This window comes from Neltuma alba, unplaced genomic scaffold, assembly GCF_004799145.2.
Source record: "Neltuma alba isolate B1F8T4 unplaced genomic scaffold, ASM479914v2 tig00011524_pilon, whole genome shotgun sequence".
NCBI classification, from domain to species: Eukaryota; Viridiplantae; Streptophyta; class Magnoliopsida; order Fabales; family Fabaceae; genus Neltuma; species Neltuma alba.
Genome location: NW_021636190.1, coordinates 64,707 through 80,613, shown reverse-complemented (window position 1 = coordinate 80,613; position 15,907 = coordinate 64,707). Strand labels below are relative to the sequence as shown.

Here is a 15,907-nt window from a genome sequence, read left to right as displayed (position 1 = left end):
GCGTAGGAGACGGGTTTTTACCATGGAGCGACAGAGCCCAGTAACTCTCAAATATCAAAGAGAATCTTCAGCAAGCCCTTTTTTCCAACTAAGATGATTCATTAGAAAACGTATGAATCAGTTAAAATACCAGCTAATGCTCCACTCAAAAGCATAAAGCGAGAGTAAAAGATTCATATCTCCGAACCTGGGGACATTAGCTGTTATAATATCCACAAATGGGCCCCCTGTTAAGTCGTCAAGAAATTATGCCTCCGGTGAATTTATTTTTTCTCAGTTCATAATGTGGCTTCTCTGACGTATAAATAATCCAAGGGCATGGATCTATCTGACCTAAACATACATGTTGGGATGGAATGGTGCGTAGGCTTTTTCAGAAGGACTGTGAATGATTGAGACTGAGACTGAGATTGAGGAGAGTAAAAGAAGCTTCTGGGAGTACCTCAAAAGCAGTATCGATCAAAGTTAAAGAAAAGTTAAAATATGGGAATGTCCCACGTATATTTGTTTGGTCTCCTCCATGGATCTTTCTTACCCTCAACGATACAATTCCATTCAAACAAGTTTGAAGAGAAAGTCACAGTCTCACACCGGCTCTCTTCAAGTAAAGCTATCTGTTTATTTTGCATACCCTCGCTTTAATTTCTCCCCACTCTCCCTGCTTTGTCTTTCTCCTTCATCCTTCCTTCGAAAGCAGATTTCTTGCTCCACCTTTCTTTATACATACCCTCACCAACAAGATGCAGTCAAAATTTAAAAATAAGGAGGATTAAAAGTAAAATGGATTAATTATAGTTTGTCCTCAGTTTGATCTTGATATGTATAGGTTTAAATTATAGGTTTTGGTTTTGCAATAGGCAAAATGGTCCAGATACTCATTAAAATATATGGACTAATATTTTAGAGGGAATGAAATTTGAGAAATAAAAACTTATAACTTGACACAACATGGAACGAAAAGAAAATGAGAATAAATTATGAAGACCAAATATTTATTCACCTAATTATAATATGAAAATGATATGAATTTGGAACCCTGGAGTACATGGGGGAAAAATGGTAAAATTGTAGTCTGGTTGGTTGAATCCAAACATAGGCCGACCGAATAGTCCGGGAATCAAGTAACTGGTAATGCCAGTGAGCCTTATTTTCACCCATTTGCCCATTTCTGGGCCAATTGCAAGCAAACTCACCACCTTGATGGGCCACACTGGGTAAACCAGAGAATCCATCTGCCCGTCCACGTGTCCCTCTTCTATTTGACGCCTCACAAGTCACAAGAATGACCCTTTGAGCAAAACAAAGCAATCTTGCAGTCTCCTCCCACGTCATCCCACCATGCAACCCTTGAGGACACGCTGTGCTTTTCAAGAATGGATCGCCCTGTGCTCAGGGAAGCCATCTTATGCCGATGTGCTACAATAAATAAATAAATAAATAAATAAAACATCCTAACTATCTGGGCAGAATAAATAAAATTTTCTAAGTAATTAATCAAACTTATGTAATTAAATTTTTTATCAAAAATAATTTCAATGTTTTATGAAAAAACAACTAATTTTAGCTAAATTCATTAATTTTTATTTATAATTGATAGAAGGGAGTATGGTGTAAGAATGATGAGAGAGACGTTGGGTACGAAGATATTTTGGCAGAGGAATTAAATTAACATAAAAAAAAAAAAAGCTGGAAAGCATGTGTTATGAGTAAAAGAAGAACCGGAGGGGGGCAGGTGGCGACAAAGAATGGGGTATACCCCGTATCATTTGTTTGTGAAAATGGTAACAGTTTTCCACTGTTGTGTATAAGAGGGCCCCCATTTTGGACATCCAACTTACCCCTCTTCGTTTCTTCACTTCCTTCGTTATAAGCCTCTGCTCTGTGTAAATAATTATTGTTGTTATTATTATTATTATTTAAAAATTTAAAAATAAAAAATAAAAGCGTCTTCTCTGCTCTGCTCTTTGTTGCTCTCTCTCTCTCAAATCTGCGTTGGACCTATCAACATTCTCTTTTTCGATTTTTTCCCACTTTTGACCACATCTCCATCCTTGTTATTTCCTCGCCAACGCTGATATCACATTATCACCCCTCTATTTTAACATAATAAAAAATCAACCCCTACATTCTTTGCTTATTCCATTTCCATTCCACGTTGTGAGAGCTAAGGGCACCACTTTGAATTCTGTGGATAACAGGAATTATATTGGAAAATTTGATCCAAATATAAAGATCTCTGGGAAAACTAGAAAGGAATAGTGGATCCAGAGAAGATATTGACATTGGTTTGGTGACAAAAGGATAAACAATTTAATGTAAACCTAACCCTATCTTAGTGGGCCCCACCCAAAGAAAAAATCATAGCCCGATCTTCATTATCTAAATCTAGGGAAGAATATCTTCTTACACTAATTTTTTTTTTCCTTTTCAAAAATAATTATCACGATTCAAGTGAATTATGCTCTAGCATTCTCGGATTAAATTAGAGTAGCTCTCTTGATAATATTTTTTATATTCACAAATTTGAACCCGAGACTTCACGATTAAAGGTGCTAAACCCATGTACTAGAATCAAGCTGCTACTTTTGCTCAAAAAAAAAAAGAATCAAGCTGCTACATCCTTTCAATTTTTCATTTTCTTTTTGTTAGGCTCTTTGCCTAGTACACAAGTCACTACTAGCCTTTTTAATTTTTTGGCCTGAATGAGTCACTAGTTTCGGGGCTTGCATTTCACTTGTAATTTATTAGGCATTCCGAGTTCAACCATTCCCGATGCATATATCCTAGGTGCTTCCATTCTATATCTCCAGACTCAAAAAATAAGGTAAATTTTTAAAATGAATTTTTTTATAAGATAATATTTATTTTTGTCTAAATATTTAATGAGTTTTTTTAATTTTATCCCAATACATTTTCTTTATTTTTTAATTCATTTATTACATTTTTTACCTATTCTCTTCATTAATAAAGGTATATTAGGAAAAATAAATATATACCTGACATATTTATTGTTTTACATTGATTTTAATTAATTTCTTGATAAATGTGATAAATAAAGTTTAGTTTATATTTTGAATCAGGAGAGTAGCTTTTAATGATTAAACACTTTTTAAAAAAATATTTATTTGTTTTAACTTAATTCAAGTTTCCACGTAATGTACATTTTTCAAATATAATTTATGTCATTAATATGTGTAAGTTAATAATGTTTGTCTTGTATAAAAGAATAATGAAGAAGATTGTATTAAATAATAATAATATATGTTAATTAAATCAGAAAGCATAATGAGAAAATGGGGTTTGTGTAACTTAACTTGTGCAATTTATTTTTCTTTGTATATAATAATTTTCATTTATGCGATGTGTAACTCAATTTTCTTTTATGCAAATATAATACTTTTACATGTAAATCATCTTCTCTATGTATAAATTAATCTCTTATATTTAAATAATATTTTGTACAAACTATCTTTTTTTGTATAATTTATCTTTCTTTATGTGTAATTAATATTTTTATACAATTAATTATTTTAAAAATTATGTATCAATTAAATTTGTACCGATGAATTTATCACGTTTTTTAAAGAATAATAGGGAAAAGTCTGAATAAAATAACACTTACAGTTTCAGTCCAGAAAATAAATAAATAAGACTACTACAGTTACTTTTGATGGAATGACGTAAATAACCTCATATAAAGGTAACTGACGCGACTATTGCTTCCTCATCTGCGAGCAGAGGCTTTTGCCGTTAGGACAGCGAGTCCCATTTACAAAAAGTCGTGCCTCTTCTTCTCCTCATTCGTTCCCTCAATTCCATCTCCATGTCTCTTTCCTCTTCTCTTTCCTTTCAGTTTCAGACCAAAATACCCTTCTCCCCACTTCTCCTCCTTCCTTAACCCCTCCCTCACCACTGCTTCACAAAACCAACCACCTTATATCTCTCTCTCTCTCTCGGACATGGCCAAGTCCGCCCCCACGGCGTCCTTTCCGGCCATCAAGCCCGAACACTACGCCCACAGTCCGGTTCACTACGCCGTCGTTTTGTCCGACCACACCACCCTCTCTCGCATTATATCTTCCCTACCTCGACTCGCCGATCCCGCTCATGTCCGTACAGAGTCTGACTCCCTCTCTCAGGAGCAAGTCGCCGACAAGATCTCTGCCGTTCTCGACCGTCGTGATGTTCCTTTCAGAGAGACCCCTCTCCATCTCGCTGTCCGCCTCAACGACTCCTTCGCCGCTCGCGCTTTGGCCACCGCTGGGGCTGACGTCTCCTTGCAGAATTCGGCTGGATGGAATGCCTTGCAGGAGGCGCTATGCCGCCGGAACTCTGACATTTCTCTCATCCTGCTACGCCTTCACCACCGCTCCGCTTGGGCCAAGTGGCGGCGGCGGCTGCCTCGTTTGATTGCTGTGCTGCGCCGCATGAGGGATTTCTATATGGAGATTTCTTTTCACTTCGAGAGCTCTGTGATTCCGTTTGTAGGTAAGATCGCTCCGTCTGATACTTACAAAATCTGGAAGCGTGATGGTAATTTACGCGCCGACACGTCGTTGGCGGGCTTCGATGGTTTGAAGATTCAGCGTGCTGATCAGAGCTTCCTCTTCCTTGGTGATGGTGATCAAGCGCATGATGTTCCCTGCGGTTCTTTGCTGGTTATTAACCGCGACGATCGCAAAATCTTCGATGCCTTCGAGAATGCAGGTGCTCCGATGAGCGATTCTGACGCCGCCGGCTTCTGTTCTCAGACCAGCGTTTACCGACCTGGCATGGATGTCACGAGGGCTGAATTAGTTGGCAGAACAAATTGGAGAAGACAAGAAAAGACGGAAAGCGTGGGCGAGTGGAAGGCCAAAGTGTACGAAGTCCACAATGTAGTTTTCAGTTTCCGGTCACGAAAGGTGGCCAGCGGAGATACTGACGTGGCTGGGAGCGAGCAGGTGCTTCCATTAGAGCTAGATGAAGACGAAGACGGTTTTCTTGTGGCGGAGAATCCGAGTTTTGGTTTGTCAATGCCTGACAGGAGAAGACACAGTAGCTTCGTTCGAGAGGAGAGGGAGTGGGTCCCCATGGGGAGGAAAAGCGTGGACCTACCATCTATGGCGGCCCCACCGCCGCGAAGGTCTGCCGCAAACGTTACAGTGGCGACACCACAAACTAAGGAAAAGGAGTATGTGAGAAGTTTACGGCCGTCAGTGTGGCTAACGGATCAGTTTCCGTTGAAGACTGAGGAGCTCTTGCCGTTACTCGACATTTTAGCCAACAAGGTCAAAGCGGTGAGAAGGATGAGAGAGCTGCTCACCACCAAGTTTCCGCCAGGGACATTTCCGGTGAAGGTAAGGCCACTGTAATGGCGTATGATAAAAATGCATCATGATTGAAATTTTTTTATTTCGTACTATTTTTTTTAATTACTATTATTTTTATATTTTCTATCATCATTTTAAATTAAAATTGTGGGAGTAGAGCCCATTAGTCTCTTCGATGGGCAAGGAGCTAACTGTGCGGGCGTGCTTTACTGTCACGGGTTACCAATTAGGGTTTGCATCGCAACTTTTAAGAAGAGAATAGTCTTAAAAGGGATGATTTGAGTCCATGGAATAGGATAAATGTAAGGGAGCTATGTAGATTGGGGGCCTCTGAGCTTTATGCAGTGGTGGATGATAGTGAAAATTGAAAAGAACTCGCACGGCAGCACAGTAGGAGGGGAAGTAAAACGTTTTTGTACGCCGGGTCTTAATTACGGATTGAAATTAAGTTTTCGGAGGAAACTGAAATGCAGTTCAAGTTTTGCATCTTGAAGTTAAAAATTGAAGGAAAGGCGTTTTACTTGGCAATATCTACTCATTTGTTTCCGTCAAGTGGAAAAATTTATTGCAATCAGATCTTTTTCCAAGAATTTCTCCCAAGTTATAACTATCCCCCCAAAAAAAATGTTTTTTAAAGCTATTCTTAGGCTAATGTTCTTATTATTAGTTGTGTTTTTCACCTTACATTCTCTTTATTTCATCTGGATTTTTGGGGAGGGTGGTGGTGTTCTTTTTTACTTTTTAGGCTTGCGCACCGTGACAAAGAGACTGAAAAGCCCTCTGATTTCTGGAGAGGCTTTGGTCGAGTGTGATGTGACAATGACACGGTCCTCTCTGATCAACAAGATCTGGATCAAAGGTACTCATTGGTCGTGGGGCCCAAACCATCCGAGGTGCCTTGTTCCTTGGATAATGTCACTGGTCCCACCTAAAGTTGACCTGGCACTACCACCACGAGGAGGTAGGTCCAATGGTTCTGGTTATGAACCATGCCCACGGCCATGTCGGGTAGCTGATTATTGATTGCCTCGCATTCCCACAAACAGTTACAGATATTAATACTCTCACATGCAAATAGACAATTGAATTGATTGAATTTATGAATGTTGGTCTTGCAAAAGGTGGATTATTTATTGATTAGGTTTTGATGGCTGCTTTTTTTGATTTGTTTTGGTGTGGCAGCTGGCCATCCCCGTGGTCCCTACAGTGAGAGTTGTAATTACATTCACCAAGTTCGTTGAGCTTCAACCTGTGGAGCAATTTTACACTCCTTTCTCAAGTCCCAGACATTTGCTCAATGCTGGGAGAGATGAACATCATAAACCAGAAACCTCCAGGAACTATTCCTTCACATCATCATCTTCAACTTCTTCCTCCTCCTCATCTGTGGCATCCACATGGCTGAGACGAAATAATAGCCAGAGTAAACAGCAGCAAAGAAGCACTTCGGTGGCGTCGGACTCGGACCCCTTTGCCATTCCTGCTGGATATACATGGTCCAGCGCGGATGACAAATCACGGAAAATGAAGAAATCTAAATCTGTGAGGAAGACCAAGTAGAGGTTGAATCATAACAAAAGGGAATCTGACTTGGAAAAGAAGCGGTCAAGAGAGACGGATGGTATATTTTTTTTGTGGGTACGTGATTTTCACAATTGTTGCCCCCAGAACAATGTAGATATATCCCATCTAATTTTTTTTTTCAATCATCTGAATGGTAGAAGAATGATGTTCATAGGAGAGAGATTTCGCAGCAAATGAGTTAGTGTATTCATCCGTTCTTTACATTTTATTGTTCATACAGTTCGTTCAGAAAGTATCTCGTGTAGAATTCATATTGTTCATTTCTGGATTTGGAGCTGCAGAAAGAGAAAGGAACCTACCTGATGCATGCAACTTTATGGCACGCTTCAATTGTTCACGCCTTGATTATGGCCAAGCACATCCGACTCTTGTGTGGCGATTTTTGTTTTCTGTTCCAATTTGGTGATTAAAATTGTTGACAGATGTGCTCCGGATAGATAAGTATTCATCTCTAAAGGCATTGGGAATTGTTTAGCTGTAAAAGTAGTACTTGAATTAAATTAAAAACAAGAGTATCCTTCAATTTCCATGATAAATTTGCATACTGAATGATTAGTACTTGCCCCTTTTAGAGCCGATGAACCGGGATCTCGTCTCACAAAATTTTAGTACAATTTTCCTATATCGTCATCCGTATATGAAGAGTGATTGAAAGGATCAGGAACGCACCAGAAACCAGCAAATATGGAGATACGAGTACCCTGTCATGTTGTGGCTTTGCGGACCACAATCAATAGACAAGAATGATTTTCAAGCATAAAGTACCAGAATCATCAATTTAGGGATCTAGCAGCTTGTTCAAAGCTTCAAAAGTCAAAGCATCCTTCCAAAAATCGACTAGTGAGCGGTAGGCATTACGAGGTACTAAGAAGTACATAGTATTCCTTACACAGAAATTTATGTCTAAAGCTTAAAAAAGCAAATAAAAATTTGGGTCAAGATTAAATTAATGCCAAAGTATAGTAACGTAAATATTTTACACACATTCTTAATAAAATTTATATGTTGAAAAGACTAGATTCATTGGGTTGATGGAGTATTTGATTTCCCTTTAACTATATACATGGCCCCAAAATTGCCGTATTGTTGGAAACAACTCTTAAAATCAAAAGTTTGAATCTTGTGCATAAAATGATCATATTGAAATAACCAACTTAGTTAAACTCAACAATATTGGAATTTATCCTAAATTGTTTTGTATATTTGAATTTATTTTATCGGCATATTTCTTTTGAAGAAAAGTCTTGCATTTGACTCAACTTATGGGACCAGACTGTGTGTGGGGTGGAACAAGATTGCCAGTAATTGTAAGTGTGATTGTGTTTGGAGGAGAAAGCAGGCGATTCATTTGACTGGAAATAGCGCCCAAAGTGTGAGCTTTACTGTGAATGTAACCTTGTGGTACAACATTTGAATGAATCTGCCATTTGACCTTGAACTTTTGTGTCTGTCTCTCCATACATAAACGTAACCTTCCCTTCTTCCTTAGCATTAAAGTCATTCTCCCTCTAATCTTTATCCCTTTTTCCTGCCTTCTCTTTTGCTTTGCAATGCAATCTTGGACCCCATCTTCAATTCCCCAATCCATTAAAGCACTCTTCATTATTCACCAACAAGCATCTTATACTCCACGTTTCTTAAAGTTTTGTATTTTACATAATATTGTCAACATATCTATGACCATTTCAAAGAAAATAAATATCTGTTCTAGCATAGAAAATTGAACTAAATAAATAAATAAAACACGTTTTGGCGGATTCATGTTTTGCTATATAGCTGTAGTTTCAAATGATGAGTGATAAATAAAGTATAATTGAGAACAATGCAGGACATGGTCAATAGCAAGTGTTTAGCACACTTATTCACTTTATTACCAAGCGACCCTCCATTATTAGAAATGGACCGACATAATGCCGACATTATTGGAAATAATTCATTTAAAAATCTCTGCATAATCTTTAGGTCTTGTCAAGTCACTAATTTAGTGTGAATTTCACATATTCATTTTATTTATTTTAAAAAAAGTAATTCTAAAATGAGATGAATATATGATACTTATTGTTTAACAAATTTATAGTAGATTTGCAACCTAATAATATAAAAGCTCCTTTTAAGTGGAAGGTTGTGGATTTAATCCTGTTTATAATATTAAATCATTGATATTTGTCCTTCTAATTTAAAAAAAAGCTAATACTTGATTATTAGTGCATTTTACTTACTTATATTAATGCATCCCTTTTAGGCCTTTTTTTAGACAATGCTCTTTAGATTTAGAATTAAGGTGTAATCTTTTAATTAATTTTTAATTTTTATGTTTAGAATGTGAGAAAATATCATCATTGAATGAAAATCGCGCATGACATGAGTATTACTTTCCTCTGAAACTATAGGTGGTTTGTAAACATTACACAAAAAGTTTAATTAATGAATTGTATTATTTATGAACAAGAGCTACTATGAATTGTTCATGTTGATTAGAACTTTTCGACCACTAGTTGATATTTATTGCTTTTCATTGGAAAAAACAAGAAACTTAGAGAATCTAACCTGAATAAGTTATAAAGGTGGTTCAGATGCATACCAAGGCCGAAGGGAATCCAGTTTCACTAAATTGTGGTGTGACAGTTAACCCAGAAGGCTGGCCAAAGCATCTGTGCCTATGTTAATGAGATAAGGTTGAGAAATAGACCTTTTTTAATAATGCAAGATGCCTGATGCCTCCAATACTCAGACTTTGCTTAGTCACAAGGAAATGCCCAAATCAAGTGAGTTGGCATATCACAACACATAGTGGCCAAAAAAAAAAAGCAATGAAACAGGTCATCTAACTCATCTAACTCTCTCTCTCTCTCTCTCTCTCTCTCTCTCTATTTAGGTTCCAAGTTGATTCAGCCCTCTGTTCTGTTTTGTTCTTTCTCCTCTTGATTGCTCCATCAAGCTTCTTCTCCACTCTTCTTCAATCCAAGGTACTCTTTTTGGTTCCTCTGTCAAATCTTTTTGGTTTGGTCAATGTTTGTAAATTTGTGATCTTTTCAGGTTTTACCACATGGGATTTGAATATTATAAGTACTTCCATTTTCCGTTGAAAAGATCTATCTCTGTATCATTCTGATAATCTGAAGTTCTACCTGTCACCTCTAAACTTGTTAATTTGAAGACTCTTTGTCAAGTTGATTCGCAAGTTTAAATATTTCTGAAGTTTACTGAGATGGGTTTTGAATATTTTCAAGTTTTTCACTGTCCATTGAAAGACCCCTCCATGTAGTAAACCAGTATAAGCTAAAGTCCTTTCTTTCATTGCCTAAACTTTAAATTTGAAATCTTTTTGAAGATTTACGAGATGGGTTTTGCATATCTATAACAATATCATTCTTCAATGAGAGATCTGATCTCTTCAAGAATGAAACTGATAATAAAAGAACTTCATCCTGTTTCCACCTAAACCCATAGAAAGGTATTGAGTATTTACAAGTATCTCATCTTCCATTGTTAGATCTGTGCGAAACTGATGGTCCCAATTTGTTTCTGTCAAAACCCAAAACATGTGAAGCATCAAAAGAAATGGAGAGCGAAGCACCAAGTTGGGCAGATCAATGGGGTGCTGGAGGCATAGGGGCAATGAACGAAGAAGACACAGGATCCCAAAAAGACACAGACAAGAAGAACAAGAATTCAGACGGTAAGGGCGGTTTTGCTCCAATACAAAAGATTAAAGGCGGTGTCAAATGGATCAAAAACCAGTGTAAGAGAAAAAGTACATCCAAGTAATTAGTATTTCTATATCATCATGCTATTCTTTTAGAAACACCATCATGTGCGCTTCTAATTCTGTGCCAAAACCCAACTTGTTCAAGAATCACTGAAGATATTGTGTCTATTATTAAAATACATAATAAATAGAAAGATGAGATTCTCATGAAGATAAGTCTATATTGAACCTTCCATTATTTCATTTTTTTCCCCCATCCAACTTACCTTTAAGGGGAAAAACATAACTTGATTGCGTTTTTCCTTTTTCTTATTCCTCAATCTGTGTGTCACAAGGTGATTTGAATGATTGAAAGGGCAAAAACCGTTGCTTCCGGGTGAAAAAACCATTATGGATAAGAAGGACAAGGTTTGTGGCATAACACTTCATTATTGACGACCACACAGCATTATAATATAAACTCCTTTTCATAATTGCAACTACACTTGATTGAACCACGAAAACGAGAACTGCATACTGGATCTAAAGGCAACTGGAAAGAGATAATTATACATGCATATAGAAGAAGAAAAAAAATCTATACATAATTATAGTTGTCTGTGTGTTTTTGTGTGTGTATTTGTCTGTCTTTATGCAAATATCAGCAGAGGATTGATCGAAAAATCTTTGATCTCTTCAGAAACATGATAAAGAGCGGACGAACGAAGGAATTTGCTAGAATATCTGTTTGTCTCCAATGTACAATTTGGCAATTCAAACTCCCATTTGACCGTCATTCAACTAACTTCATCCGGTGTTGTGTCCCAATGTTACTTTTCGTGAAAGAAAAACAAAGTTCATCGTTTTATTAAAGAAATAAACATGAGGATGTCCTCCCCGCAAGGCGTCTGTCTAGTCTTGGCCAACAAGAAAGAGTAAGATGTCTAGTCAAAATATTAAATGACGTTTTTTTTAATTCCTATAATTTTAATAGTTTTCTTATAATTTGAGAAGGCATTGTAAAATCTCCCTCTAATCAATAGGAATATTTTTTTTTTTTGACCAGCAATAGGAATATTATTGGAATACGGAAATGCTCTTGAATAAATACAGCAATCTAATAAGTGGCTTACTTTCATTCAGCTAAAATACAAATTTTCTTTAAGAAAGCACGGGCCAAGTGTTGCTAATGACGCACAATCACGTGTTAATTACATAATTATTGCTTATTTTCAAGGAATTTTTTGTGAATGAATATAACAAATAAATGTAAAGAAAGTATTTTGTTGAAATAAAAGAACCTTCAGACGACACTCAAAAAGGCAAAAAGAATTCATCTGCGAAATCATAAAATAAAACTATATTAATTCACTGGATTCAATTCAAGTTAAAAGATAACGGACATGGTCAAAGTCTCGGGCAGTAAAATTACTTAAATCATAACTAATAAACACGTCATGCATTGATCGGCGACGGCGACGGCGTCGGCAGAGAATTTACACTTCATGATGTTATTTACAGAGGCCAGACACCAAAATATGATTTGTGTCTACTGAGATCCAAAGGTGTTTTCTCCACTGTAAGTCATGTAAAGGAAGCCATCCTCATCCTTATTTTCTTCATAAATAGCAGACATTAAGGAAGCTGCAACCCCATCAGAAGCAGTAAACTTAGTTCACAGACACGGCCATAAATGCCCCAAAAAAAAAAAGAAAAGGAAGGCATTAATCGGCCATGGCCACTTACCAGTTGGAGGTAGAGTGTTACTGATGAAAACAAAGATAGCCTTCTCTGCACTGAGCTTAATCCTTTTACGAACCACATAAACAAACTGACCCACTGTCAAATCAGCTGGTACAAGGTATCTACATTCATCAAGAGAGATGTGTTAGATTTTACATATCCCTTTAAAATAGCCTAAGCCATTTGGTAGGATTCATCTCTGGCGTTGAATACCTTCAATTAACTTTTCGCATATTAGTCTAATAATAAGGGGCAACGCACGTAGTAAGTTTATTTTTCATAGAGTCAGATCATCAATATTTACATCCTAAATCATTATTCAATCAGGGAGAGAACATACAATCGCTAGATGTCCAAAAATTACAAAAGGTATCAGAATCAGAAAAATTAGAATAGCCATTCCTCACCAGCATACAACATGCACTCTTCAGAAAATAAATTACCAGAAATCAGATTTTGCATTGATTCCAACCCTTTACTTTATGCAAGATGAACACACAAATTTGATGAAAAGATAAAGTAGTTCAGTCATACAAGCAGAAAACATTCCATTTATGTTGTCATCTGGTGTGGATTCAACTTGAGGACATTCCGATAGAGCCAGTGATTGACAAAAGATTTGGAAATCGTTTCCTAAGACTTATGGCCGACAATCTAGGAAGGGAAGTAGCATAGAGAGGACTAAAACCAGTTGTTTAGAGATTTATCCTGAGGTTTATAACCATCAAGGCTAAAATGGTGATAGATAGGTCAGGGTATGTGTACCTAGAGGCTTGGGCAGTGTTAGTAGGGGAACTGACTACTTTTTGGGTATAAGATCACCCGTGAGTTCTGACCTGTCGAAAGTCCAGAATCACTGTGTTGTGAGTCCTTTGTTCTGTTTCTTGTTGATTTGTAATTGTTATTTTGATTGCAATTTGTGTATCTAGGTGTAAAACAGTAAAAGGCTCAGGAGTTTAGCTTGATCCCGCTGTTTCTCTTGTAATATGATTTAGTTATTTAATAATAGAAATATCAAACCCAGTTTCCATCATTCTTGGCTGTCCATTTTTGGTTTTAGTCTTGCCATCAGCTATTTATAGTAGTGGGTCCTAACCAAATCCAACTTTAGCCAAAATCCGCAGACATCAGGCATCATGATATCAACCTGCTCATCAATCTCAAACTAATGCTAAACTTTTCACTAACAACACAATTCTTAAACAAAATCAGAGTCCATTATCATCATATATCACCACAACCAGCAACATCAGCCAGTACCAAGGAACCTACATCCCCATGAGATCCCCTCGCGAGTGCTCCCTTAAATGATGCATCAACTTCCAGATATTTTCACAATTCAAATCAATAAAACAATAGAAAACAGAAATATATAAATATCCGAGGAAAGCAACAAGTAAAACAATGTAGTCCTAAGAAAGCAAGAAGATATTCTCAAATATAAAATCTAATTAGAGAAACGGAATGGTACAAGTAATAGAAAAGCTCTTACTTCTTCTTATCAATGTCAGGGATGTCACTTCTTTCAGCTTTCTCCACAATCACCTGCACAGCATCCCCAGGTCAAACAATTGTGCCTCGCCCCGGGGGGGGGGGGGGGAAGGAACCAATGAGCACATAATATATACTGACTATAATCTTACAGGTATTCTATCAGGATACTTCTCTCTGATGCGAGAAGCTTCAGCCTGCCTTCTTTCTGAGATGAAAGAAACGAGAAAGTTTAATTCATTGATACTCGAAACAGAGATATTTAAAAGTAAAATATTGCATCAAAACATATAGCCTTTAAGCTTGGACCCAAGGTCATCACAGAAATAACTCCAACCAAACGTAATACCACCTGCTTGATATTCATCCCCAAAACAAAAGGGTAGTGATGGGATTCAGAGAAATTTAACACAATTGAAATCACAACCTAGTCAGTTCAACTTTTAAAGTATATCCTCTTCTTCCAAAGACCGTAACATTATTTAAGTCCAAATTACTTCTTTAATTAAAATATGAAATTAGGACGGATTGATTCCGACAATTCCGATCAGTAGAATCTTTTCTTTGGGGGAAAAAAGGAAAGAAAGGTAAATTCTACAGGAACAACATGAATGCTTTAAACTTCCGCAACCCAAATTAAAAAGAATGAGCAAAATCAGCACTAACCCAATGGATGATCAAGCTTGAAGGAACTTTTCGCCATGATGAAATTCCCAAAGGGTTTGATCTCTGCAAATTCCAAACACGATGGTACATCACAATCCCAACAAAACTTGAAAAAATCAAACCGTAAAAGAATCGTATAGAAGAAGAAGCACAGTAGAGAACATCGCGTGAAAACTTCAGCAACAATAAACATACCGGACACGAAAGGATGAATTTTTCAAAAACCAGAGAAAAAAAGGAAGAAGAGATCGTGAAACAATGGATCAGAGGGATAGAACTTCTGAGAGTATATGGGAAATAGTGAGAGAGGATTAGATTATAAGAGGGGCACTTTTGTTGGATGTTTCAAGGGAACACGGAAACTGTTTAGTATAATTTTATGCTTTTCTGAAGGATTTGGGTTCCCTCTTTCGCAAGAAAACAAACCTTCGCTGGCGTGCCTGGTTGTTGGAGTAAAAGATAACGCTTTTAGCCTTTCTTTTCTTCTTTATTTCTCTTTTATTTTCTTTTACTATTTTTCTCAAACAAGTTGTATGAGTATCATTTTACATTCTCTCTAATTTTGTGACAAACAATATGTTAAATACACAAAATTTGTTTCTCAAGATAAAATCGATCTAATGAGTATCTGGAACCACTTTTCAATCATAAATTATAAAATACTACCTCTGGTCCTAATTATAAAAATCAGTTGACTAATTTGAGGAGATTAAGAAAATAAATTGAGTTAGTTATTTGTCATAAATAGGTGTTGTCTTTTCTAAAATATCCTTGCTAATCAAGTATATTGACTAGAACTCTTATTATTAGAAAGGCTACTTTGAAAAAATGTACAAATATGATAGATAAAATGGGTTGAGCTCTTATATTTAGGACCAAAATAAAAGTCAAACAGATTTTTATATTAAGGACTGGAGGTAGTATGAGATAAGTATATGAACAAAATTTTATCTTGACTTATGTAAAACTTGCTTATAAATGTTTTTGAAGGTGACTCTAAATAGACATTTATAGTAATACTACCTCCAGTCCTTAATATAAGATCTCGTTTGACTTTTATTTTGATCCTAAATATAAGATCCTAATCCATTTTGTCTTTAATATTTATATATTTTTTTCCTAAGATAGTCCTTCTAATAATGATAGTTCTATCCAACACACTTGATTAGCAAGGATATTTTAGAAAAGACAACGCCTATTTATTACAAACAACTAGCTTAACTTATTCCTTTAATCTTCTTAAATTAGTCAACTAGCTTTTTTAATTAGAACCGTAGGTAGTATGATCCTTCTTATCATAAACATAAAAGCTAAATAACTAATATATACATATTCTTTTTTGGTGCATAAAAAATTAATTTATAAATATTTAAAAAATAATTAAGTAGATTATTTATAAAAATGTGTATTAATTTTTTTAAAA

General features: G+C 36.3%; 2 protein-coding genes across 4 annotated transcripts; one reads left to right on the top strand and one right to left on the bottom strand.

The window, feature by feature from the left end:
• Positions 1-3,860: 3,860 nt before the first annotated feature.
• Positions 3,861-7,445, top strand: LOC114714637 (ankyrin repeat domain-containing protein 13C-like). Of its 3 annotated transcripts, none has more exons than XR_003737467.1 (3): positions 3,861-5,339; positions 6,495-6,950; positions 7,178-7,445. XR_003737467.1 is itself a non-coding variant. In XM_028899391.1 (2 exons), the coding sequence occupies exons 1-2, from the start codon at positions 3,960-3,962 to the stop codon at positions 6,870-6,872; spliced, it is 1,758 nt and encodes a 585-aa protein (XP_028755224.1). In that variant the 5' UTR covers positions 3,861-3,959; the 3' UTR covers positions 6,873-7,128. The 3 variants fall into 3 exon arrangements, 1 of the variants encoding a protein (XP_028755224.1); XR_003737466.1 differs by having other exon boundaries at positions 7,117-7,445; XM_028899391.1 differs by lacking the exon at positions 7,178-7,445 and having other exon boundaries at positions 6,495-7,128.
• Positions 7,446-11,916: 4,471 nt separating this feature from the next.
• On the bottom strand, positions 11,917-14,811 carry LOC114714634 (autophagy-related protein 8C). Its single transcript, XM_028899385.1, has 6 exons — positions 14,680-14,811; positions 14,485-14,547; positions 13,971-14,026; positions 13,820-13,872; positions 12,331-12,449; positions 11,917-12,228 (listed from the first exon to the last, which is right to left on the bottom strand). The coding sequence occupies exons 2-6, from the start codon at positions 14,519-14,521 to the stop codon at positions 12,134-12,136; spliced, it is 360 nt and encodes a 119-aa protein (XP_028755218.1). The 5' UTR covers positions 14,522-14,547; positions 14,680-14,811; the 3' UTR covers positions 11,917-12,133.
• Between the last annotated feature and the right edge of the window lie 1,096 nt (positions 14,812-15,907).